General features: G+C 47.0%; 1 protein-coding gene across 2 annotated transcripts; it reads left to right on the top strand.

Annotated features, from left to right (window-relative positions):
- Positions 1 to 51: 51 nt before the first annotated feature.
- Positions 52 to 25,146, top strand: FBXO32 (F-box protein 32). Of its 2 annotated transcripts, XM_074146083.1 has the most exons (9): positions 52 to 383; positions 3,561 to 3,673; positions 5,384 to 5,433; positions 6,115 to 6,207; positions 13,162 to 13,255; positions 14,149 to 14,333; positions 17,967 to 18,149; positions 19,327 to 19,470; positions 19,934 to 25,146. In XM_074146083.1, the coding sequence occupies exons 1-9, from the start codon at positions 268 to 270 to the stop codon at positions 20,021 to 20,023; spliced, it is 1,068 nt and encodes a 355-aa protein (XP_074002184.1). In that variant the 5' UTR covers positions 52 to 267; the 3' UTR covers positions 20,024 to 25,146. The 2 variants fall into 2 exon arrangements, with proteins under 2 accessions (XP_074002184.1, XP_074002185.1); XM_074146084.1 differs by lacking the exons at positions 13,162 to 13,255; positions 14,149 to 14,333 and having other exon boundaries at positions 268 to 383.
- Positions 25,147 to 26,382: the final 1,236 nt, after the last annotated feature.

Here is a 26,382-nt window from a genome sequence, read left to right as displayed (position 1 = left end):
CCGCGGAGGGCGGGGGCAGTGCCGATAAACACCGCCACGTGCGGCGGGGCGGGGGCGTGGCCAGCCCCGCGCTTCCGGCAACACGCCGCCCCGCCGCCGCATAAATAGCGCGGAGCGGCGCGGCCACCGCAGGCTCGTCGCCCCGGCACCCGCGGTTCCGCGCCGCTTCCGGTACCGCTCCCGTTCTTGGTCTCGCTCCCGGTTTTGGTGCCGTCCCGTTCCGCCCCGCCGCCTGTCCCGGTTCTGGTCTCGCTGCGTGCCGCCGCCATGCCGTTCCTGGGGCAGGATTGGCGCTCCCCCGGGCAGAGCTGGGTGAAGACGGCTGACGGCTGGACGCGCTTCCTCGATGAGAAGAGCGGCGGTTATGTCGGCGACATCAGCAGGTACCGGCGGCGGCGGCCCGGTCCCCCTCCCGGCTCTCTGTCCCCGGCGGCGCCGCCAGAGGGCGCCGCGGTGCGGTCGCACGCTCCCGGTGCGGGGGACGTGGGGGGTGGTCGGTGGTAAGACCGACGGCGGCGGCTCGACCCCCTCCCTTCGCCGCGCCGAGGGGCTGCCAGCTCTGGGGGTCCCCGGTGTCGGGGGGGGCGGTGACCTGTGCGGGCCTGCCGGTAACCCCGGGCCTCGGCGGCTCTGAGGCGGCCGAGCCCGCCGGCGTAGGGGGCTCGGCTGTTTTCCCCCGGGTCTCCCTCAGCCCTAGCGGAGTCCCGGGCCGCCTGGACAGGGAGGCCCTCCCTAGGCCACCGGGATTGTCCCTAGGGCTGCGGGATGGGGTGGAAAAGGTGAAAAGAGTCGCTTCCCCACGGCCTGGGCGATCTGAGTGTCTCCTGGGGGTCCTGGAGGGGTGTCCCCCCCTCCTTCCTCCAAAACAGCCCTGCCTCGGGCTTCCCGGCCCTCGGGCTGGAGGAGGCCGATGTGTCTGAAGCCATCAACCTTCCCCAAACCATGAGTAATGTACCTGGTGTGCAGCTTGACTAATTCGGCACCGAAACAACAATAAAGCCCCTGAGATGGTGGAGGCCCCGGGGAGCTGCGGGGCAGGAAGCCTGTGCAGAGCGTGGGTGTGATGGTCTGGGGCCAGATCGCTCCTGTCAAAACCAAACTCTTCTTGCAGAGCTGCAGCTTGTCGTCAGCTGTGGGCAGTCAGGTTTGGGTCTGCTGCCATCAGGCTGAGGGGTGGGTCAGGAATGTCCATGACAAAGGGACTTGGAGCAAACAGGGATTCGCTGTGAACTGCTGCTGAGATGCTACTGTGCAAGGTTTGTGTGTCCAGGCTCTACCTCTTCCCCTCTCATGCAAGCTGTAAATAAAAAATCAGACTTAGAATCCAAAGCATCGGATTCGTAAATAGGTAGAAAAATGCCTGGCTGGTGGTAGCGTGATTGTGTTGGGAATGCTGAGTTTGGCGTGGGTTTATACATCCCTTTTCCCATTTAAAAGTGAGGGGGGTGACATACTGGCCCTGGACTTGGGTCCTTGCAGTGCCAGGTCCTGGTGCCCAACTATTCAGCCTGTCAAGATTCCTTGGAGAAGCATGTGGAAACCTGGTGGTACACAGACAGGGGAATAACCTGCCTCCCCTACTGGAATTCTTCCATTGCTGTTCTGAAGTTTCAGATTACAGAGTCATTCAGGAGGAAGTCAACAGTCAAGGGTGTGCTGTTGACATGTCAGATTTAAAGCAGATCTGTCTTGTGCTCTTGGCCTTGGATTCTGCCACTGCGTAGGGCATGTTAGCCTGCCCTGTTATTGATTTTGTGCAAGCCTGATAAAATACAAGCTTGAACATCTCAAAACTGCTTCTTCCTTACTGCCATACTCTGTCCTTGGGACTTAGTCCCCCCAGCAGAAAGCTGTGCAGTGGGGGAAATGTGCAGCTGAGACATTCTGCTCCCAGGTTTAGGTTCTTCTGAGCCAGCTCCTGCTGGTAGAAGTTCCCTGAGCTGTTGTTGCTGCAAATACTGTCCACCTGTGTTACTGCTGCTGTTCCCCATCCACAGTGTCACAGTGGAACCTGCAGAAGCTGTGCTTTCCCTGCAGCCATGGTGCCACTTCAAGGCTTGTGGTGAAGCTGGTATCCTGAGCCTGGGGAAGGTTTCTTCCACCTCTGGGGCCAGAACACCCATCTGGACCCTGCTGAAGGAGGTCTGGGTCCCTCATGGGGCTGAAACTCTCACTTGGTCACTTGACATGTGTTCATGCTGGTGTTATGGCCCTGCTGACAGACAGCAAACCTCCCTCTCCTGGCTGTGGGCCTGGGCTGGTGACCCTGTTTATCAGTAGGGGGAAACAAGGAGGCTTGTCCTGTGGGTCTCACTCCTTAGCAGGAGCCTGTGCTGTTGGAGGTGTGAGTTGGTGCAGTGCTTTTATTTGAGGCTAAACAGTGTAAACACGAGGTCTGTAGAGGAAGCAGCCTGACTGTGTAAGGGTCCTTGTGGCTGTCACAGAGGAAGCTTGCCCAGTGCTGTGAGCAGCAGCAGCTTTCAGTGCCTGCCAGAGCTCTGGGGATGTCCCAGCTGCAGCAGCTGAGAGGTGCAGGGAGGTCCCTGGGACCCTTCTTTGAATTTAGACTTGCAGAGAGCCATCTCCCATCCCTTGTGAGCTGCCTGAGCAGTGGGGGTGGTTCTCTTGTTTCATTCTCCCAGATGCATTGCCTGTCTTCTCCCCAGCACCCGTGAAGCATCCCTGCAGCTCTGGGCAGCATGCTGTGTGCAGGGGGGACTCTGCTGAGAGCTCCTGGTGGGTGCTGCCTTCCCCTGCCACCCCCAGGAGCCTGCCCCTGCCTCCCCATCCCCTGCACTGCAGCGCTGTGGCTGCCCAGGGGCTTTGAAGTTCCACATTGCTGCTTGGATCTGCTGATTTGCAGGTCTGCAGAATGTGGAGATGTTGATGCACAGGCTCTTTATAGATGGTCTTTCATTGCCTTCAAAGAAAATAAGGGGTTAGAACTCCCTTCGCTAATAATATAGTTACAGCAGAGCTCCAGCAAAAGCAGAAGATGGGCAGTCTTGGACAAGAGATCCCAGCTGTTAATTTGTATAGTCACTATTATGTGGGGTTTGGAAAACCACCAGCCAAGTCTGGACCTCAGCTGAGCTTTTCCTGTAAGCTTGAAAGAATGTTTTGTAGGGATTCTTTTGTTAATAAATATTTTGAGTGTATATATATGTCCTTAGAGATGTCTAAATATGTCCTTCCGTTGAAGTCTGACTGGCTCAGAGGAATCTACCACCTACAGTAGGAGGATACAATGTTAAAGATAGAAGCAGGTTAAAGGGAGGAAAAGACTGCCCAGCAGTGTCCCAGCATTGTGCAATCGATATTACCTGCTCCTGTCTGTTATGGGTATCTCAGGTAGCACAGAAATGAGGCACCAGAGGCTCATTTTAAAAATACCATCATTACCAGATACAAAAACTGCATGCAGGCTTCTCAAGAGCAGCCTGCAAGGAGGCAGCTTTGGAGCTCACAATCAAAACCTGTGTATTTTCTCTCCTTGCAGGAACCATAGTGTTCAGCAGACTGCAGAAATAAACAAAATCCTTGCTTTGTGTCATTCACAGCTTTTGTAAGAAGGATGATCACAACAAAGAGAATCTCTTCAACAGCCTGAACTATGATGTTGCAGCCAAGAAGAGAAAAAAAGACCTGCTAAATAACAAAGCCAAGATTCAATGTAAGATGTCTATTTGGGCTTTTTTTCTAAATAAAAGTTGCTGCAGGAGAATGGAAAATGCTTCATATCTATGGTTTTTGCACAGTGCACAAACAGTCTTCCAGAGTATCTCGAAGGGCTTTGCGCCCGTGTTTGACCTAAGTAGAGAACTTGGATACAGTTTAATGTGAAGATTTATGCCCCTGTTAGTAATCCCTGCTCTGAGGAGTTGTGCTTGTTGTGTTCAAATTTTTGTCATTTGTGTTTGTCAGAGAGAGGGTAATTTTTTCCTATGGTACATTCAAATGAACCAGTTCCAGGTTTTTTTTCCCCCTTTAGACTTCCGTGTGCACAACAGGCTAAATTTATTCTTCCTTCCATATGCATGTCGAGTACTAATCTACATTACTGGAGGCTACAAGCCTGAATGTGAGCTTTGATCCTATCTCTGTGTGCGGAGTGCATGAAAAATGAAATAAGATTTCGGCTCGCTCAAAACAATGGAAGGTTTGAAATCTTTCTGTACGCACAGCGAGCAGCCGGGGTCTCAGATGGCTCACTGTGGGAGGACTCCGGGGGAGCCTGCAGGGACAGCAAGGTCTGCGTTGGTCTGATTGCAAGATAGGTACTGGAGTTAGATGTGAAGGCTACGAATGTAAACATACACAGAGGAAATGAGTTACAATTCCCACACTACTATTAGCTCATTGTGCATCCCCCAGGATTCTGGAAACTGATGCCAAAATCTGGCCCCTCTGTGCATTCGGTTCTCTGAACAAACAAATGTTACCATGACAGTTTTTGGCTGGATTCTGCTGTGACCTACTATTTAAAAGGGCCCAATGCTGTGTCTGCGTGCCTGTAACTGAGCCCGGGTTTGTCCTTGGGCTCACAGTGCCAGGCAGGAGTATGTTGCTGCATCCTTGGGTGGAAAAAGATTCCAGGAGCATGATATTTCCCTTAAGGAAAGGAGTCTAGCAGGATGGGGAGAAGAATTTTTTCTTACACTAGCTGTGGAAGAAGGGTGAAGAGCCCATGTGAGAACGGGGTGGGAGAAGGATTGAGCAGCATAACTGCTTTTAGAGTAAGGGCTCTCCTGCAAACCCAGTAGCAACATGTGGTGGGTACAGGGAAGCTATTTTGGGGAGTGGATGGGACAACTCCCACTTCTGAGGGAAGGGAGGGATAATTAGAAAGAGGAAAATTTTGGTCCCAAATAGGTTTTTCTTTTTTAGCAAGTTAGCTGCAAGCAGAAGCATGCTCCTCTGAGCCTGACCTCACTGCTAAAAGCTCTCTCCCACATGCCTGGTGTCTCATGACATTTTTGCTCAACTTCAAATTTGACATTCAATCCCAAGCCTGTAACCAAGGTAATGAATAGTTAATAAAATCAATAACAACAAAACCTGGCTGTCAGCCACACTTACTGTCTGGGTCCAAAGAAGAGGAGGTGCTATGGTATATCTGTGGCTGGCAGATTAAACATTTACAGTCCTGAGCTGTGTCACTGAAACAGAAGCTCTTTCTAAGGCTCAGGGCTGCAGTCTCAAATGAAGCAGCGTGGAAACAAAGCAGCTCAGCAAGTTGCTAGTCTTAGTTTCAAGTGTGGTGTTGTAAACACAAAATAACTTCATTTGAACTAAAAGGGCAGTCAATGTTCTGAGCAGAACAGAGATCCAGCCCTCTGAGGTGGAAGGTTAACTGAGCAAAAATGTGTCTTTGTCCAAACAGATTTCCACCAGGAGAAGTGGATCTATGTTCACAAGGGGAGCACAAAAGAGGTGAGCACCTCCATAGGTTCTTTGTTCACTTTTCTACTGTTTGTTCCAAGCGGTGGAATATCCTGTGCTGATATAAATCAGCAGAAGCTATTACAAGATAAGTGGAAGATCTGGCTTGTGGTTGGAATTTCAGTAATGATTTTAAGCCCCAACCAGGGAGCCAGGGCTTGCTGTACAAGACTCTGTACATGTGTTTAAAATATGACTTGTTTGCTTCCCTCAGTTGAAAAAAAAAAAAAACACAACAGCCATTTGCAGACCAAGCCATAATACTGTTCTTGGCTTTCACCCAGTACAGTCCTAACATGGAAAATCATTGGAATTCACCACAACAGCTCGCTTGCGCTCATGGAGAGAAGTGGCTGTACGAGACCGCTCTGAACTCACACTATATATTGAACTCCAGGAATGTGTGGTTCATTCTCGCCCATGAATTCATGGGTCATGAGCAGAGCTCGGGTCACTCTTGGGAAACTACCGTAATCCACATTGGGCCATGCCCACTCTTGACGTCAGTAAGTGCAGCTCTGCGGGAGACAGGCCTGCCTCCTCCAGCTGTGAGCTGATCCCATGGTTTGTACCCGTTAGCTTGCTAAATTGAGTTGCCCTGGGTCATGTCTTCCTGGTGCTGTCTGGACTCATGTCTGCCAAAACATGATCCAGACTGTTTTTTCTTCTCAGCGCCATGGTTACTGCACCTTGGGAGAAGCCTTCAACCGACTTGACTTCTCCACTGCTATCCTGGACTCCAGGCGATTCAACTATGTCGTGAGGGTGAGTGGAAAGCCGGGGTTTCTTTTGCTGTGGTGGTGGAGGCTCTGAACTGAACACCAGTTGGGTGATGGGAAGCACTGGCAAAGAAAAGAGGTCCAAGCGTGCAAGTTGGGGGTGTTGGCCTTTGCTGCACAAAGTAATTGATGGAAGTTGTGTGGGTAGATGCCCAAAACCTCCTCTCTGATCTGTTAAAATGGAGAGGGAGGGAGGTGGTGGTAATGTAGACGATGGGCTCTCCTTAGCCTAGCATTCCTACTGCTTTTCACTTGTGAAATTCACTGCTGAAAGGCAGAAAACTTAGCTTCTAATTCCTGAATTCTCAGTTCAGCTTCTAAACGTGATTCCTGTAGCCCCAAAGAGACCATGGGCTCTCCACAGAAGCCACAGACCAGTGGGGACCTCAGCACAGGAGGCTCTAGCTCCATGAGCGCTGTGGAGCTTTGTCTCTTTTGAAGTGATAGAGGAGAGACTCTGGGGAGCTGAGTGTTTTGAGAATGAGAGGATGGGCTGGTTACCCTTAATCCTGTGTGACTGGCAGTGGTTTCAGTAGTTGAAGGATTTGGTTAGCTCTGACACCATTAGTTGGTAGGAAGGAGCCATCAGCCTCAGGGTCCCCATGCTCTGGCTTTGCATAACAGATCAGGGCCTCTTCTGGTTCTGGGTGGCCAAGGTGGGTGGTAGTGGTTGGGGGAGCTACTGTCCCGAGGGCTGCAGGTGCTTGTATGTTTATGTACATGTGATCTGCAAATTGATCTCAAATTTCAGAATGCTTATAGAGGCTTGGAATTCAATAAGCTTAAAAAAAAATCTGTTATTAACTTGAGGCTGTTTATAAACAGCTCCTTTTCACATCTCATCAGCAGTTGATCACTGGTGAGGCACCAGCTGTTCAGGTTTTAGGTTATGGAGCAAGCAGCATTGGTATTGCTTTCCCTTTGAGTCAAATGTCATGAAAAGTGTCTAAGGAAGGAGTGATCTGAGCAGGTTCACCTTGGTTTGTTCACCTGTTGTCTAGGTGACAGGGAGTCCGTGAAAATGCTTGTCACCCTGGGAAGGGCACAGGCATTGGGGGTGACTGCTAGGTTGCTGTGCAGGAATGGCACTGGCATTCACTTGGATTGTCCCACTGTGGGGGTGGGTGGCAGGGAGTGGGGATGCTGGGGGAGGCAAAGTGGGGTGCAAGTCTGTGGAAACTCAGGCTGTCCTAGTTCTGCTGGTCCTGGGACAATTTGTTTTGCTGCTTATGCAGAGAAGGTGATCACCAGTGCTGAGGTACTCGGTGTTTTCTGATGCCAGATATAAATACACACAGCCATGTCATCTTTAGGGAGATTATTGTGGAAGGAACAGTTCATGCTAAGGCTATAAATCCTTTAGTCAAATATAAAGGAGGAAAATAAAATATAACTCTTCAATGGTGCTCCAGAGACCCCTTTGGCAGACCTTTTGTCTTATGACAATGAAGAACTTCAAAGACTTCTGCTGAGCATGGCCTCAGATCATGCTGTGCCATGTGATGGGCTCCTGCTGCTCAGCCCAATGTGATGGGTGTCTCAGGTGGGACTGCAATGATTGATCAGAAGTCCCATTAAATTTTTTGAAGAGCAAACTGAAATTTCAGTGAAGTTGGTGTGGTGTGGTGGAGAGGCTCAGGCTGACCTTCTTCCCCCTTTTTCCCCACGAGGACTTCATAAAAGCATCCCAAATCTGCTTTGTATCCAAAATAGCTGTGTTCTGTATGGAAGTCGGCACGTGTCCTTATTTCTACAAACTACTTCTGAGCTTTTAAGAGTAGTTTTTCCCCCCAGCAGTGTTAAGGATACAGCACTACTGAGAAGTATGAAGCTTTCTAATTGGGGCTGACTTGCGGTTTGGCAGATTAAAGAAAATATTAAACCTGGTACCATGGATCAAATATAAAACTGACTTCTTAAAATGAAAGGCTTGTATCGGCCAAGTCTCCGGTGGATAGTAGCTCATAAAATGCCTAATGTGCCAGATTTACTCATGAAAAGCTCTGCCTAGATGTGGATCCTTATGGTCCTTTGCGAATCGCAGGCCTCTGAGAGCACACAGCTGAGCAATCTGTCACATGGAAAATGCCTCAAACATTGGCAGGCAAAACATTTTTCCCTTCCCTCCCTCCCCTTGTTCTCTCTAGTTCCACCCGTTGCTCGGGGGTATCTGATTAATGTCACACTACTTAGTTCATCAAGCAAATGCTTTCTGAGGAGGGAAGTTTAGAGTTGGAGGCTGGGGGAGAATATGAGGCTGGCTGTAGGGGAAGAAACGAGAGAAACAGCTGCAGGCTTGGGATTCTGCTGGCTGCACCCAAACTTGCCCTATAGAGAAATAGGCTGCATCACTGCTGGTAGCAAAACAGGCTTTTGGGCTGAACATCAGCTTGCCTTTCTCAAAGCATTCCTTTCTGAATTTCTCTGAACTCAAGTGCTACAGTGTTTTCAGTGCTGATTTTTTTTTGTTGTACAGAAGTATCTGCTTCTTAAGATATACCCAAACTAAGTTCTTGGTGTTCCTAATGGTGCACTGATAAAATGGGCACCTCCTTCAAGTGAGGTGGAGGAGCTGCAAGAAGCCTGGTGGATATTTTTCATGGGCAAATACCATCAGCTGTGGTCAGTGAGTTCATGTAACTGAAGCGGAACAAATTTTCCTCCAACATCAATCTTGTCTTGACAATCTGCTGATACAGTGCTGGAAGTACTAAGTACAGGTATTGGTGCCACGACCTGGTCCTTGCTGATCGCTTGAACTATAGCATCTGCCTACATGTCACAGGACAATGTTCCCTTTTTAGAGCTAGTAAAGAAGTGTGTGATTGACCCAAAGGACCCAAACTGTTCTTGGTCTTGAAGCAGTCCCGGTTTCTCTGGTCTTACAGATTTAATGAAGAGACTGGAAGTGTTCTGTAAGCATAAGTAATGTGAGCAGAGACAAAAAGTGCATGCAACCCAGAAGTTGTTGGTGCTCCTTTGGGAACACTCTGTTCAGATGACAGTGAGGCTTTGCAGGCTGCTTCCTTCAGAAAGATTTGTCATATGATGATTGTGTAGTTATGTCTCAAGGGAAGGTGCTGTTTCTGATCATAAAAGCTTAGGTTAAGCTCCATGGGCACAGCTCTTCTGGAATAATATGATCTCGATAGTGTGCAGCCTGCTAAAGTAGTCTCTTAAATTTTTCTTAAGGTTTTTACAGCAGTTAGCTCCAGGAGTCCTGGATTTATGCTGTGCTGAAAGAATATCAGTTTGATGCTGTCTCATGGAGATCTGTCAGCACCTGTGCTGTAAATCATTATAGCTCGCCTTGCTGTGCTCTACCTCCCAGCTGAAAGCCAATGTGACACATTAGCCACACAGAGCGAAGGGCTGTGAGAGCAAGGGGGGGGGCTGGAGGAGGAATTTTTCATTGCAATATGTTTCTCTAAGCAATCCAGATGAAAGGAGCCACATCCCCAACCAGGAGGAGCTTATTGATCCCCACAGGCTGCAGTCCAGCTTCCCTATAGCTGGTTGTGGGTATTCAAAGGTGGATTTACACTTCAGTAGTTCGATACTTGTCATTTTAATTATTACAAAGCATTTCCCTTTTTGAGGCAAGGTTACACCCTCCTGCTCGGTCGAGCAGGCCTGCTGAGGATTTTTTGGCTCTGTGTGCTGTCAGCCCCTATCGTGAATTATTTGGAGTACAGACTGCCCACACACCTCAGCGTTGAACCGAGACGGTGGCAGAAGTACCAGCTGGCTGTGTCAGGTCTAAGCGATGCTGTGCACAGCAGTCAGGGGTGCAGGGCAGTGTGCTTTCATGGCCCTAAAACAGGGGCCCTTGTTCCCTGACACATGGCACTCTTGTTTGCTTGTTTTTCCCTCGTGCTTACGGCAGGAGGACCCGCTCTGCTCCCAGAGCTGGGTGGCTCATTGCACCGAGACTGCTGGTGGGACACGAGCAGGAGCCCATCACACTTGTGGGGCAAGCGAGCAGGCTATTGCTCTGATGTGGAAGATACTGCCTCCTGCCAGCTTTGCAAAGGCTCTGGAATAACCCACTGTGTCTCTTGCCTTTTTTCCTTGGCTCTTGCAGACCCTTGAGAGCAAAGAGAATAGGGGTGGGGGACTGTAGGAAGGATTTTCCTGGGGGAAGCTGCCAGATCACCTTTGCAACTTCCTGGGAGTTGAGTGAATTGGGATCTAATGCTCTGTTTTCTGGAGGTGTTGCAGACTTCCCAGCTCCAATTAAAAAGCAGCTGGAATGCAATCACTTAGTGGTTTTTTTGAAAAGCAGGCCTTTTAAAATTGCTCTTAACCTTTCCCTGTGCACTCTCTCCTACCATCTGTCCCTCTCAGTTGAGCGTGGGCTGGACTTAATGCAGCCGCATCATAACACATGCTTGCAGCTCTCCAGCCTTTTTACCCTACTCAGCATTAATCTGAATTCATCAGTCGGCTTTTAGGCTGTATTATACATGTGGCAACATTGATTTATTTTTTTTATAATGCTGTAGACCCCAATTTGGCAGTCCATTAACTAAGCTCATACTCTTGCTGGGTCTGTGCCTCAAAGCACTGGAGCATGTGAGGCACAGATGAACTGTATTGCTTGCCTGTTTTTTTTTATGTATCATATGAGCAAAGAAGAATAAAAAACACCTTTTGATTTGGAAGGCTAGCCAGTCGCTTCAGCCAGCGGTCCCTGGGGAGCAGAGTAGTCCTAGAAGTATTCACAACATAGTTTTCATATGGAATTTCATCCTGTGATTATTGCTGCAGGGGAAGGGAGGTGACACATGATATCTGAGCTGGTTCACTGAACATAAATTGAACCTTGATAAACACAGACAAGGCAAATTTGAATCTGTTCTTTGGCTAAATTAATTTTGTACCAATTTAGTGTTCTTCAAGGAACTGAGATTTTTATCCTTGTTCATATTAAGAATGGCCCTGGTGTCTAGCTCTTATGGTGTTGCATTATGTGATGCTTATCACTGGGTGCATTTTGGTGTTTTCAGTAACGGGCACAACATTGCTAACACCCAGCCTGGAGGAAGCTGTCTCTGTGCCAGTTCCAGAATGGTGCAATCTGGAGACAGCAGTTGTTTATGCACAGAAGAGCTGATCTGGGTGCGTGTGTGGCTAACGTACAGATGGAGTCTGGCAAGTTGATCGCTACAATCAAAGGTCTGAAGGCTAAATAGTTTAGTGTAAGCAGAGTATTACATACTGCTTTGGGACACTGATTTGTTTTTTTTTTCTTCTTCTTCTTCCAGTATTTAATGAAATTATGAAAGAACCTTTTTTAAAACTTTCCAAAGATCTTGCAAACTGCTTTGTTTTTAAGAATATCTAGTCCTTCTGGTCTCGGTTTAGCTGGAATAGCAAGAAGATCCACTGATGCCCATGTACCAAATACTACCCAACTCTCCTGCATCTCGTTTCCCCCAAATGAGCCAAAACCCCAGGCAGCCTGCACTTCACAGGAGTTAGTGCAGGTCTTTTTCCATCTTGTTTTCCTTCGGTCATGCGAGGTGCAAGATATTAATAGAATGTAAACTCAAAGCCATCTGATGATGGTGTTGGCCTGGAAATTAAACGGAAGAAGAGATGGGTCACTCTGGGCGACTTCACTGCTCCGAACTGGCAGTCACATGCCAGCGCCTGAGATGAGCAGAGCAGGCGAATGACTGCAGAAATACCTCTCTGCCCCTGAGCTCCCCGCTTCATGGCAAGCTGCCGGTGACTTTTTGGATACATTCCTGTCATTCTTACAGCCAGGCAAACAGTTCAGCTCATGACTTATCAAGTCTTGTCAAAAGCCATCTTAGTTACTTGACACAAGTAGTTGCACCTTCTCTGGGCTCTCCTGCAGTGCCAGCAATGGGATACTGTAGCTGCAGATAATAAAGGATTAATAAGCTGGTCATGCGGCAATGTGTTGATTGATTTACAGCATAAAAGGTTTTTCCTTTCCTTTCTAAATTAAAACAGAAGGCTATGTACATCCAAAACAAATGGACTGACACGTGGACAGTCTGTGTATTTATATAATGCTGGGGGAAGGGAGGAAGGCTGGGAAGATCATAGGCCACATGCTCTGCAGAGCATGATCTGTAGGAAACTTCCACAGCTGTTCTGGTGATGGTGGAGAGCTGGGGAGGAGAGGGCATCTTCCCTGTGGGAAATGCTTCCTTTAGCGACTGCAGCCCAAATTCAGCCTTGGGATTGTTCCATGGGTCAGGGGATCAGCGATGGGAAGCAAATCCTAATCAAAAGTAGAAGCGAAATTTCCATTAGGGGAGGTTGACAAGTAAACAGGGCAAACAGGGAAAGGTGGTTTGGTGTTGCAGCTGTAAGAGCTGAACAGAGAGGAGGAAGCCTTGGGGGAACAGGGGTTTGTTTTTAATATAGTGCTTAACCTTCCTGTCGTGGCGACAGCACTCTGACAAAACCCATACAACCCAGGAGTCTGACGTAAATTGCGGAGTCTGATTCTCATTAATGCCCCATCAATAACATCCCCATGCAAACAGGCATTTGCTCGTGTTCCCTAATGACACTGCTTGTTTATGCCCCAGTGAAGGATGGTGACGTCGGCCGTTGGTTGTTCCCTCGGTGTGAATAGAAGCTGTCAGTGTGAGCACTGCTCTGTGGTTTCTCTGCATCTTGGAACCACAAAATCATTTTTTTCCCCCCTGAAGATCATTAGAATGCTTTAGAATGCTTTTTTTTTTTTTTTCCCCCCTACCCCTTTCAATGTGGGTTTAATTATTTGGCCCCTGCTCTCCTCCCCCTTTGTGTTAGTTTGCTCTGTGGTTCTGTCTCCCTTTTATTTTCAAGCAGCAAACAAGTCTCTGGACTGTTTTGCTGTGTCATGTGACCAGGAGTCAAGATTAGAAAGGTATCTCTGTGCTCTAAGGCTTGCAACTTCTATTTTTATCCACAGCTGTTGGAGCTGATAGCAAAGTCTCAGCTGACGTCACTGAGTGGCATTGCCCAGAAGAACTACATGAACATTTTGGAAAAAGTGGTGCAGAAAGGTAAGAAACGGAAACGGTGAGGGGGAGGAGGAGCAGTCTGATTTAATCTGGTGTACTTGTGTGAACCACATCCTTGAGAACAGTCAGGCAATGCAAGATGGGTGAAGAGAGGCACCGCTGCTTATTTCTGTCGTGCGGTTCTACTTTCCTTACCCTTGGTGAAGGACTACGTGGGGAGGGAGTGGGAAGACATGTCTATATTCTGGTAGGTATCTGAGAGGTGATTCCTCCCTCTCCAACTTTCCTTGCTGCCACCCCTTCTGCATCCTACTGAGTCCTATTTCTGGCTGCAGAAGAGATGGCTGCTCCTGCCCCCAGCCCACCACATCTGTAGTCTCTGGTGCTACCTTGTCACCAGTTTGCTGTATCATCAAGTGCTCCCACTGCTCCAGAGGAAAGGAAAGCTTGAGGGCTGTCTTCACTTGCTGGGGGGGCTGAATTGTGACTGAGATGTTACACTTCCCTCCCTGATGCTTTAGCCCTGGCTGAAGCCTGGGAATTGAGAGCACCCCGTTAGTGTGTGTGTATACATAATGAGAAAGGAGATCCTGAGCTGTCTCCCTGCACATCAGCTGGAGGAGACAGGGAAGAGGTGCACATAGATAACATCTCCCACGTATCAGAGGGGAAAACTGGCTGGTTGCCAGCGGCTGGAAATGGGAAGTGCTGCAGAAAGGGCAGATATGTGCTTATCCTGGGAGGATCTCTTTCCATCTGCTGTCTAACCTGTTGTGCGTGGCTAGTGTTTAAGTGCTTTCCTCTAAAAAGAAAAGTGCAGGCTGGCTCTCTGACCTGTGAGGTTATAGCAGATAACTTGACTTGCCTGAAAAACATGTAGATTCAGGAAAGGATTTGGGCAGTTCCCATTTTTAACCTTTCCTGTTCTTCCAAAGTCCTTGAAGATCAGCAGAACATCAGGCTAATACGGGAATTGCTGCAGACCCTCTACACATCCCTCTGCACGTTAGTTCAACGGGTTGGCAAGTCTGTCCTGGTTGGAAACATCAACATGTGGGTGCACAGAATGGAGAGTATTCTCCACTGGCAGCAGCAACTGAACAACATTCAGATCACCAGGGTAAGCATAAATCCCGAAAGCTAAAAATAATGTGGCTCCTTCGCGAAACCGTCTCATGTAGCAGCTCTCTTTCACGTGACTGCATCCCACTGTACTCCCAGTGCAAGCACAGTGCTGGGGAAGGACCTGGCGTTGCCAAAATCAACTGGGTGCATTCCTAGCATTACTTGTGTCCCTCAACTCAAACTCAACATACACAACCCAGGATCGTGCTTGCTGTTACTGGTCACAGATTGTGGCTTGACTCTTTAGTGGCCATGAAGTGCAGCATGAACAAAGCTGGGTGGGAAACCACCTCCTCCTCTTGAGAGTCTTCAGACTTTAGGCCTCAATATGAAGAGTCAACTTGATCTTTCTCAAACTGAGAAATTGCCTTCAAAACTTGTTTATCAGATAGTTGAGGGGTTTAGATTTGCTTAATCTGTGAATTAAATGCAAATTTCCAAATAGCTGCATAACTTCATGCTCCCTGGCTGAAAATATCAATGATTCTTCCAGTAGTCTGGAGCTGCCTGTTCCAGCCGGACAAGTCCTGCTTTCACAACATCTGTTTTTTCAACAGCGTCTGTAGGGATGGGAAAGAGATGTATTAGTTGATAAATTCCTAACCTGGCTTCGCATGGAAATCAAATCTGAACTTGCTCTGCTTCACAGAATCACAGAAGGGTTGAGGTTGGAAGGGACCTCTGGAGGTCATCTGGTCCACAACACTGCTCAAGCAGGGACACGTACAACCAGTTGCTCAGAACCATGTCTAGACTATTTTTTTCCCCTCAAACGGATACTTACTCCACAGAAACGCTAAAGCTTTCCCCCAGTGCTGACCTTTGTGTTGGTGTGCCCCTTGTAGGACTTTCCTGCAGCAAACCAAACTATGAAATTCCCCGTAGGGCTGACCAAGGCACGCAGACCAAGGCATGGCCTAAGGGCATATAAAAAGCACCTTTTTCCCTGTTGGGTCAACCAGAAGTGCGTTTGGAAAGAATTAAGCAAAGGGCCTGCTTCCACCATTTTACATGGTTGTGTTCTCTGGGAATACCAGGAAACAATTTCCAGTCCTTCAGTTAGAGTAATGCAGGCAACAGGACACAGCAGAAGATGAACACTGGGAGGTCCTGGGGAGTTTCAAGAGCTGCAAAAGCAGCAGTGTCTTATCTGATGGTGGTTTCTGCCCCACCTCTGCTGTCCCTCCTGTCTGAGCTCTTGGGATGGGCTGCAGCTCCCTGTGCCTCGCAGGGGGAGCACTGACCCAGCTGTGGGGTGGCTTCTGGGGCACAGCAGGTCTGTGAGCTGGAAGCTGCCCCGTGCTCCACCCAGGCATCTGCTGCCCTGAGTGCACCACAGGTCAGGACCTACCTCAGTAGTTCAGTGTGGTTTTTTTTCCCCTCTACTTTATGGACTCATAAAACACAGATAAGCATTTCAAAGAACTCTGCCTATCCAGACAAAAGTACATCAAAATACTGCTTGTGAACAGAACTGTCTTTCATGTATACTTATGCGTAGGTTTACAGACACTTTTCTGAAATAAATAGATGTTAAGCTTGCAAAAAAACCAAATTTCACACCGCTGAAGATGACTTCAGGTCAAGCTAGAACAAAACTGAGATTAGAGGAAGGAAGAACAAGCTCAGCTCTGTGCAGCCAGTTGCTTACAGTGCACTGAGTGCTTCTGTTTCTGGAGGGGGGAGAAAGTCTTGCAACAGCCAAGACATAAACCTTTTTTCTGAAAAAGAAAAAAAACCCACAACCAATAACACACTTGCAAAATGCTGAGAGTATGACCGAACTGCTTAAAAAAAAGAAAAAAAAAAAAAAAACTGTCCAGAAAGTGACAGCATGCTGATCTGCTCTGATCTAATCTGTGTTCTTTCTCCAAAAAAAGTAATGTTTGAAAAGTCCTGGAAAGGAGTACTGAGGAAAAAAAGTAGCAGATAAGTCTTTGGTCCTGACTCAGAAAACATGTAAGGATTTGCTTGAGTCATACTGGTTTCTTCAGAAATAGGACTGAAAGTATAAGCTTTGGGATTTTTTGACCCAAGAGCCTCTGAGCGCAGTCCTGCCTGTTGTGCCCCAGTGAAGCTTGTATGTAGAGAGAGGGCAGGAGAATGGAAAAGTCAGGCTGGCGAGGGAGATCAACGGGAGGTGATCCAAGGTGCCAGTGCGTTCTTCCTACCCCAAAATATGACCTCAGTTTGCGCTGACGGGCAGGGACACCGAGTCTGGTCTTGTGGATTGTACCAAGAAAGCATCTACAGCAGCTTAACTCTCAGCATGCAGCATTAAAGCTGTCATGGGAAAAAGTGTCCTCTGGAGGTGGCAGAGACAGTTCAGGGGGTTGTTTCAGGCCTGTCTTGCTGGTGGAGATGGCCAAAACTGATGCCTCTGTTGAAAAGCTGTGGTCCTTGCAGATACTGGGCGGTGCTGCATAGACTGGGCAGGGTGGTCCCTGGGGTGCTGAAGGGAAGGTGGGAGCTGTTTGTGTACAGACATTCTTGTGCCTGTGGAGTCTCCTGTGCAATGGGATGGCTGGAGATGGGACTGTATGATTAAGAGCAGCCTTACGCAGTGTTCCTCTGCTGATGGCGATCTTTGTGCTCCTTGTTTGAAACGGTTAATAGCTCTGCCAATTGCGAGACGGGTGCTGTGACTCTGCGACTTAAAATAGCAGCATCTCTGTGCAGGGTAAATTATAAACTTGGCACATCTGTCTAACATTGTTTCTTCGTTGAGGCCCAATCCTAAAAGCTGCTGTTTGCCTTAATAAGGCTGGGGCTGAGTTTGGAGCAGCTGGAGCCCGGGTTGTGGTCCTTGCTGATGACTTGCTCCCATGTGTCCCTTGGATTTCCCCGGCGTGCAGGACCTGCTGATCCATCGTGGTCAATTTGTCCTGGAGCTGTTCCACCATGCAGACTAGCAAAACAGTCCTGGTTCCTGTGTAGACCAGATGAAGGTGGATAGGGGTGAAGGTGGCTTTTGGCTCTTTAGGCTAGCATGTACTTTGATGTGGAAAACTGTGGCTGCAGCTGGTGGGAAAGGGGCAGGTCCTTCAAGTGTGTACAGAGGAAAAGTTAGCCTTGCCAGCAGTGACCTGGGAAGCCATGCAGGAAAAAATCCTACTGCGGGTACTCATCAGTCACTGCTCTGGTTACAGCAGGATCCTGTGACGACATAAGCTACAACACATGTCAGAAGAGCATGAGATTCCCAGCAATGTGTGTAACAGGAGGCTGACCTTGAGAAGTAATGCCCACGTCCCTCATGGTGGAGAGACCTGGGTGGTTAATTGCTGATAACCATGATGTAGCCAACATCCTGCTATAGTGAAAGCTGGATGTGGTGCTTCTGGGAGCGGTCTTATGGGAATGGATGTGGGATGGACAAAAAGGGGAGGAGGAGGCTTGGACTGCAATTCTGCTTCTAACTACTGTAATGCAACTACATGTCCTCTTCCTTGAGGATATCTCAAACTGTTCTGGGGTAGAAGGTTAAATGTCTCCTTGTTCAGAAGGGGGAGCTGCCGCTTATTCTCTATGTGAAGAGCAACGCTTAAAAAGCAGTAACTCTGCTGCAAGCTATAATTGCTTGGTTTTTCAGCTTCCTGTGAGCTCAATTTTTGTCTGTCTCTTCCAGCCTGCCTTTAAAGGAACCACTTTGACAGACCTGCCGTTGTGTTTACAATTGAACATCATGCAGCGGCTGAGTGATGGGAGAGACCTGGTCAGCCTCGGTCAAGTGGCTCCCGACCTGCAAGTGCTCAGCGAAGACCGGCTGCTGTGGAAGAAACTCTGCCAGTACCACTTTACGGACAGACAGGTACAAGGAGGGATGCAAAGGGCCATCAGTTGCTTGTTGTAACGCACTAGCAAGTGAACACACAGGGGCAGGACGCTCTCATTTGAGTATCTCCTGGATCCAAGGGCTGTGCCGCAAGCTGATAATACAGGCTGACATGAGAACGGCTGTGAAGATGATTTATGTAGAGGGTTTTGCATGCCAGGGCAATGATTCCTGAAATAGGAGCCTGAGGAATTAGTCATAGGGTGAACTTCTTCAACCCTAATCCAGGTGGTAACAACTGCAAGTCATGCAGTTGCTCCTCGCCCCACGTGTGCGGGGAAAACGTGCAGGCGAGCTCCAGCAATCACCCCGATGTCCCAGGGACTGACACCCTCGCAGAGAATCTCTGTGGATGTGGTCCATGGGCGATGAGTCGTACTCTCTTGCCCTTTAGAGCGAGAAATCCCCTCTGAGCCGTTTTGTGAGTGACAGGACAGTATGTGGAAAACAGCCCTGCTGCTGTCCATGTTGTACCTGTGTAAACATCTTTAGCCTTTTGCAGGCTGGTAATCATCTGGTATCTTCTAAACTTAAAAACAAACAACCAAAAATCCCTCTCTGTGTTTATGGGTGAATGGGGTGTTTATACCAGACCTCTGCACTTCAGGGACCACATGCCAGATTTCTTTGCTGACTTGGCTTTATTTGCTCACCCTGGATCTGACTTTGGATGTGACTCTGGGGAAGTTATTTCTATTAGCAAGTGAATTCAAATCCAGTCTTTGCAACTAATGAACCCTAAAAGAAAGATGGGTGTCTCCCAAGCTAATGTGACAAACCGCTGACCCTTAGAGTCAATGAAAAAGCAAAATGCTTTAATTTCTGAAGCTGTTAAATGCAACTACACTCACTGTCCTGCCAGCCAGAACCAGTGGCTAAAGTAGTATAAAATAGCTCATAGGATTTCAGGCGTTCCTACAGTAATATTCATGAAATGGGGATAAACCCCAATAATGGTATCGGGTGAGGCTGTTGCCCTGAGGGAGCTGGTTATAGCTGGATATTCAGAGTTTTCTTGGTGTTACAAGGGAACTGTTACGGGACCAGCAAGGATGATACTTATGCAAGGGAGAGGAGAACAACATGAATTGAAGAGGAAAAAAGCACTTTTATTTGACCTACTAACAGTTTTGAGGATTTTTTTTTTTTTCAGATTCGCAAACGGCTAATCTTATCTGACAAGGGGCAGCTGGATTGGAAAAAGATGTACTTCAAGCTGATAAGGTGTTACCCACGGAAGGAGCAGTATGGTGATACGCTGCAGCTGTGCAGGCACTGCCACATCCTCTCGTGGAAGGTATGAGGTCTTGGTGGGACAAACTCAATTGGGGCATGAGCCACTGGGCATTCAGTGCTTCCTCCGATTGCAGCTGGTTTAGGGTGCTGCAGTTCCTTTGCCTGCATAACCTAGGTTTTTCCTGTATCTTAGTCCTCCCACAGACCACTGTGTTGATATCCAAGGCACGTCTCTGGAGTTAAACTCCCATAGCTGATGGTAGGCTCCAGCCTCTCTTCCCTCAGAAGAGGGGAAAAGAATGAATTGAATCTTTGCTGGTTTTATTTCCCCTGACTTGCCAGTAGCCCCTAAAATCTGAAGCCCAGTCCTGAGCTGCCTGCTTCGGCGAGAGTAGAAATACTGTTCTGGGCTCTGCTCTGTCTGTTTGCAAGCAGGACGTCTGGCAGAGGGGCAGCGCTGAGTTGGCTGATGCTCTGGCGCCCTTTCCACAGTCTCTAAATGGAGTTGTTTTCTCCTTTCCCAGGGTACCGATCACCCTTGCACAGCCAACAACCCGGAGACTTGCTCCACCTCTCTTTCGCCGCAAGACTTCATCAACTTGTTCAGGTTCTGAACTTGGGTCACCGCAGCTCACGCGATTCTTGCAGGACACTTTACGCCACTGAGCTTGGACACTCCATTTGTAAATAGTGTAAATATTCATGTTTGTTTGAAGCTCCTGAGTCAAGGAACAAGAGGATCTCAGAGATGAAAGGTGAAATTGCTCACTGACGTGCAGCACTTAAGGAATACAGACTTCCATAGGACTGGTGTATAAATGCAGCATGTTGTACAGAGTCCCTTTTTTATGATCAGAGTACAAGATACAGGGCAAAAAACTTCATTTTTTATTTTTAGAAGTTACAAATGAATTTGCCCCACAACCATTTGAGAACTCTCTTGGTTTGTTTCTAATAGAGAGAAAGCAATATGAGGCTAGGACTGTTGAACTGTTTCTCCATCTGGTTTTATTTAGCATTACATATTTATAAATACGATGTTTTAAAAATATTTATGAAAAATATCCCTGTGACAAGTTTAATAATACTTTTATGTTTTTAAAAAGTCTGAAATACTTAGGATAGAACTCTAGCCTACTTGCAAAAGAGAATCGCACCATACCACTTTCTACCTCTAATAGATTGAGTACCTTTCAAACAAAAATCCAGTGTACAATGTGAACTTTTGTATTTTGTACAATGATTTAAAGGGAAATGTTTGTGATAGTAAGCATCTTTTCTTGTACTAATGCTTACCTCTTTACAGTAGTTTTCTTGCTCTACTCAGTGCTTGAATGCCTAGATGATAGGCACCGTATAAATACCTAAGACTTTACTCCATCCTCATTTAATTTGTTGGTTTTATGAAAGACTGAGCAAAAGGGAAAAGAGAAGCCACAAGGATGAAGATTATCTAAAAGGGAGGAAGTTCTGCTGTAGAGAAACAAAGGACTGGATTTAATCTCACCATGTAAATTCGTATCAACTCCACTAGATTAATTGCATTGGTTGAAATACCAAGTGAGGTTAGAATCTGGTTCTCCAAGCCCATGTTTTCCTAGTTTTCCAACACACACACTGCTCTGTATTCCCACTGCTGTCAAGTGAATTCAGTCATCTTGGAGCTGGTAAAACGTAGGGAGAACTGGGCTGTTGAACATAGTGAAATGATGCGGTTTTTATTCACTGGAAGACTGGCAGCATCGTGCTGGAGTTCAGGGTGATGAGCAAGACAGCATGAAGAAATCTGTCAGCATTTTCCTAAGAACAGCAGTCAGGACTGGGATAAGCAAGGGATTTCCAACATTGCACCTGACATCTTTGGTTATTTCTCTGTGCCAAGGAAATGGCAAAGACCCGGCCTAGTCCCTTCCGCTTCCAGTGCTGACCTTCTTTATGGGATGTTCCAACACTAGCATAGAGCTAAATTTTCAGTCCTATGGAGTAAGTGGCCAAACTCCTAACTTGGCTGTGGCCATGATGTGGCTCACCGTCTCCTCTGTTGCATACAGTGCTTCACTTTTCCATACGGTGGAACTAGAAGAATCCGGCTCCTCGGATATAACAATTTGAAAACCCGCAGTGGAAAGTTTTTGCTGTTTGCTGGTAGATTTCCTGTGTAGCACTTTCTCTGTGCGTGATATAAGCAGGATGCCGCGGAAGGGTAAATATTTAGTGGGTTGCATGTGACTATGTACGAAGAATTGTGAGGAAGAGGAGTACTCAGGACAATTCAGGAAGAACTACTTGAGTTAATTATTGTTAAATATTCTTTTTTTACATTTTTATAACTGACTTTCAACACTTTTCTGCAGCTGTTTGTATTTTAAAAAAATTGACAGTATTTGCATTTTTGCAAACTAAATCACTTTGCATACTCTTGGAAGAGATGCAAAAAGGGAAAAAAGGCTGCCTCTAGATGGAGAAATGAGGAAGGGGGGAGGAAAACCAGGAAAATGCTGGCAAGAGCTTCCCTTCTGCCTTCCAACAGCAAATCCAAGCTTTTGCTTTCCAGAGAGCTCCGTGAGCCTGTGCCACCCTTCGCCATGACTAAGAGCTTGGCGCTCTCCAGAAAGGAGGAGAAAACACATCCAGGATAGGGAGCTTTATCTTGGTGTTGATGCCCCATCCATCAGTTTGACTGCGGGTGGAAAGCGTAGGCCTGCTGGTTGTATTCATGTCAATTGCAAGTGATTTAAAAGCTGTTACCTTGGAAAAATGAACTTGTGCTTGTTTTGGGGGGATGTTTGTGAGCAAGGGAGGCCAGTTTCTGTTTTCGTTCCCGCGTTGATGGCAGTGGGTAGACGAGGCTGAAACCTGGCTTAGTGACTGAGGACATTAAGGAGAGAAACCCGCAAGTGAAGCGAGTGAAGCATTGCCACTGGATTTGGAGATTCTTGTGAATCCTTTTTCTAACAATGAGAGGGCCTGTGCCCCTCGGCATTTTCTGTGTCCAGCTCTTGCTTGGGGTTGGGTTTTTTTGCAGTCCTGCCTCTGCCACCCACAGTGAGCCAGCCTGTTGTGATGGGGAGGCAACAAACAGTGTTTTGGTATGAGATGCGGAGGGGTTTCAGCCTAGTCTGAGGCTGTGCTTAGCAGATGAGACTTACCCACTGTGAGATTGTGACACTGGGTGAATTTTAAGCTCAGGTTTGAATCAGGCCTAACACGTTCCCTGCACAGCAAGACAGAAAATCCCAGCGTTCAGCTGCGATTTGGGGACATCTCAGCTCTAGCCATTGCCTCTATTGGCCCGCCACTGGTCTTGAGCAAAGAGTTTATTCTGTGTCTTCTGCCCAGAGAGCATGGGTCATGCTGACAACATACTTAACAATGTGCAACTGAGGCTCCTATTTATAAAACTTCAATTAGTGGGGTTTTTTTTATTTCTTAGCACTGTGTAGATCTTAAAGGGTCAAAGTGCTGAAGATGATTTGTTAATGCATACAGATACTTGTGTGTGGCTCACAATATCCCAGGGGTCCTGGGATATTGCTGTCAGTGTCCAAAGCAGCAGAAAACCAAGCAACTACTGTAGGGGAGAACAAAACAGGCTAAACAAGAAGAAACAGAACAAGCCTCATTCAGTTACTGCCTTGTTCGTTACCCTCCTGCTACAGCAATTGTCAAATAAGACCTTGATCTCTTTGGGAGACTTATTCTTTCTCAAGTGGCTGGTACAGGGAGATATTGTGGTGAATTCAGTACTCTTGTATTTAAAATTAAATGCTGTTGCGTCCAAATACCTTCCTCTAACCACTTATAAACAAAGCGATCAGTATTTTAGCAGTGTGAAGGCATCTGCTTGGCTGAGGATGGCAGAGTAACAAAAGCGACTGTGATAACCGGGGCTCCCAGGCAGGATGGTGTAAGGCTGCTCTCCGGCAAAAAGGACCTCTTTATTTTAGGACAATTGTGGCAAAGCTGTTGTGAAGGGAAAACAGGCTTTTACTTGTACTTTGGAAATAGAACGTTCTTTTCAAATGGCATTTCACCTTCCAGTTAGTTGATGCATTTCCATTAGATATGCATCAGTTCTTGTACGAGGAAAAGAGAGGGTTTTTTTCTCTCTTCGGGGTTTTCTCCTGCCAGCATATCCAGAGAAATCTCATTATCTTCAGAGGATGTGTTAACCAGCGCAGCAGCGTGGAACGTGGTGCTGTGAAGAGGAAAAATAGATCCATGCAGGGGAGGAGGCTTAGGAAGGGAGAGATCCCAGAGACGTTTGTTTCAGCTGTCTAGAAGAGGCAGGTATTTGGCGTTTGTTTTAATGTGATAGCCACTTCAAGAGGCACAATTTCAGCTGTACATACCTTAAGCCGTTTATACTAACTGTGGTATGGTTTGATCATAAAAACGTGTGCACCTCCTCTTATATTGTTTGGGTTTCTTTTTTTAATTGTGGGAGTTTCTAGCTCCTTTTCTTTTGTAAAGTGATTAGGAAAACTTGTATTGATCTGAAGACATTGCTTTGTATGTAAACATTTAATTGCACCCTGCCACTTTCTGTATATGGGAATATCTTTTTTTATTCTTTTTCTTTGCCCCCAGGTTTTGAACTGTTTGTGTTCCCATTTCTGTTTGACTTCAGTTACTCTTGCAAAGCTGTCACCTTCTAGAACATATGCAGGTACCAAACCAGCTTTTCCTGCCCAGAAAATTCCTTGGCCCTTAGTAGCTAACATTTGATTTAGAGCAGGAACGTTTCAAATTCTGTTATGTAGCTAATAAATCAGACGTGCTGTTTCACGCTTATCTCCTGCTGGGTACAGCAAACCAGCGTTGTCCTCTGGGGTTGTTCTTACAAACCCCTTGCACGGCTTCCTCACGGATTCAGCACCTTGCCAAAAAGACATAGCTTTAAATTAAAATGCCACTCTCCCTAGCTGGCCCGTTTGCAAAAACATAGACCCCGTGGAGCTGATGGTTGATCGGGTTGACAGAGACACCCTGTTACAAGGTTTGGGGATCTGGTGTTCTGCCTGTGCAGCTTTTCTCAGCTCATTGCTTACAGAGATGCCTGTGAAAGGCTCTGAAGACGTGGCCAGCCATCCACAGAGCTCTCAGCGTGTGGCTGTGCCAGTGTCCCTGCCAGCGCCCCATTTCTGTCCCACATCTTCCTCCACTGGTTTTGTTGGTAACAAATCGGCTTTGCAGGATCTGGCCCTAGGGAGAACAAATCCATCTTGCCCTTGGCACATGCAGCCTCTAGTATATTAATACCTTGAACACCAGAGAGATTCCCCCTCCATTGACCAAGCATTGCCTTTTTCCCACCTGGGAGGGCGACTGAGGGTGGAACTTGCATCTCTTTAGCCATCCTGTGCTGCACAGAATGCTAACAGGTCAGCTACCGAGAGAACGTTTTAATTTGAAATAACAAACATGCTCACCTTTAGGAACTAATCTGCAGTAATTATAAATACCTACTTATATATGGGAGAGAGCGTGTGTTCTGTTTTGTTTTTCCTTAAAGCTGTAATTAGAGATGGCCTGAAGTTAAAGGCATCCCTTGTATAATAAGACTTCTGTTTAATATTATTGTGTGGTTAAAATCCTTCTATTATAAATTTGCACACTTTTTTTCTTCTTCCCATGCATGTTCAACTCCGATTTTTACAGCTGTTCTGTGCAGACAGTAATGTATTTTTGTAAAACATTTTTGACACTGAATTGCAATAAATGTTCAAACAATGTGAACCACAGGGCTGGTTGTCTCATTGCTTCCAAGCTGGTGACCTTATCAGCCTTGAGCTTCTGGTGACTGTAAGCAGGATCTTCTGCAGGAACGTCTAGAACTCGGGTTGTCGTGGCAGTAGGTACATGGAGAATACCCAGGATAGAGCTGTTGCTTGATTGTTCCTCAAAGAAATATGGGGTGAACGGAGTCCTAACTCCCAGCAAAAACAGTGCTTATGGGGAGCTCATGTTCTTCCCAAAGCACAGGGGTGATTCTTTTGCCCCAAAAGAGATTGCTAGTGCACACACTGGTCTGATAGCTTCAACTCCAACTTGTGGTTTATGGAAACGTTGTTTTCTCTGGACATAGTATCCAACTGACTTTGATTTTTATCTTTTTTTCAGTTACAATTGCATCTGGTTAGAGTCAGTCTGACCTGGGATCCTGCTCAGAGGGAATGCAAATAGGAGCCCACCCAAGGGACTCCTGGTAAATTGGGGAAAAGCAGGGGTAAAGGCAAATTAAATGTCTCTCAGGCTGGAACAGGAGAAGTTATCTTGGTAGAACAGGATGACTTGCCTCATGAAAACTATACTTTGTTTGTAATTTCATTTGCACTGTGAAGTAAGGCATGTTTAAGTTGTTTCATAAGTCTTTTTGCAGTTATGCTGTACCTCAGGAGTACAGTTAGACAGAGGGTTGCAGCCCCAGACACAAGTCTCTGGAAACACAGGACAGTCTAGAAGATCACCAGAGTCTTTTCAACAAGGGGATAGGAAAGCTGTTGTCAAGATACATTTCTTACTCAAGCTTTCTTGAAAGTACTCAATTCTACTTATTTTAATAGACTAAATCCTTTAAGGGGAATACTTGATCTCTTTAGGAATGTGTTTGGTTAGGTCTCTGTATAATCCTTCCCGTATTTTTATAGTATTGCTGTGAACACCTCCACCCTTTTAAGAGCACTCGAGGTGGATGGTGAGGCAGCCAGAAGCATGGATGAGGTCATGCCTTCACCAATGATAACAAGTCACCCTCTATAATTCTTTGAAGTGCCCTCGCTGTCTGTCTTAAAACCTAATGAAATAGAGTTTGGGCAAAAAGCATTTTGAAAACTATTTACACAACAAATATTAAGATTATGACTCAGCTTTGCCCCAACTTTCCCTAATCCTCAGTTCAGTTCTGTTTCTCTGCTTTACAAGGGGTGTGGGGTGAACCCCAGTCAATCACACAGGGGGTTGTTTTATTTGT

The sequence above is a fragment of the Numenius arquata genome, chromosome 3, assembly GCF_964106895.1.
Source record: "Numenius arquata chromosome 3, bNumArq3.hap1.1, whole genome shotgun sequence".
Classification (NCBI taxonomy): Eukaryota; Metazoa; Chordata; class Aves; order Charadriiformes; family Scolopacidae; genus Numenius; species Numenius arquata.
Note: the sequence above shows the minus strand (reverse complement) of the source record. Positions and strands in the feature narration are given on the sequence as shown.

What these genes read in the sequence shown, in the direction of transcription:
- FBXO32 (XM_074146083.1), top strand. Translation starts at nt 268, where the DNA reads ATGCCGTTCCTGGGGCAGGATTGGCGCTCCCCCGGGCAGAGCTGGGTG. An exon ending in TATGTCGGCGACATCAGCAG is followed by an intron (nt 384 to 3,560) that starts GTACCGGCGGCG and finishes TGTCATTCACAG; the next exon opens with CTTTTGTAAGAAGGATGATC. An exon ending in GGAAAAAGTGGTGCAGAAAG is followed by an intron (nt 13,256 to 14,148) that starts GTAAGAAACGGA and finishes GTTCTTCCAAAG; the next exon opens with TCCTTGAAGATCAGCAGAAC.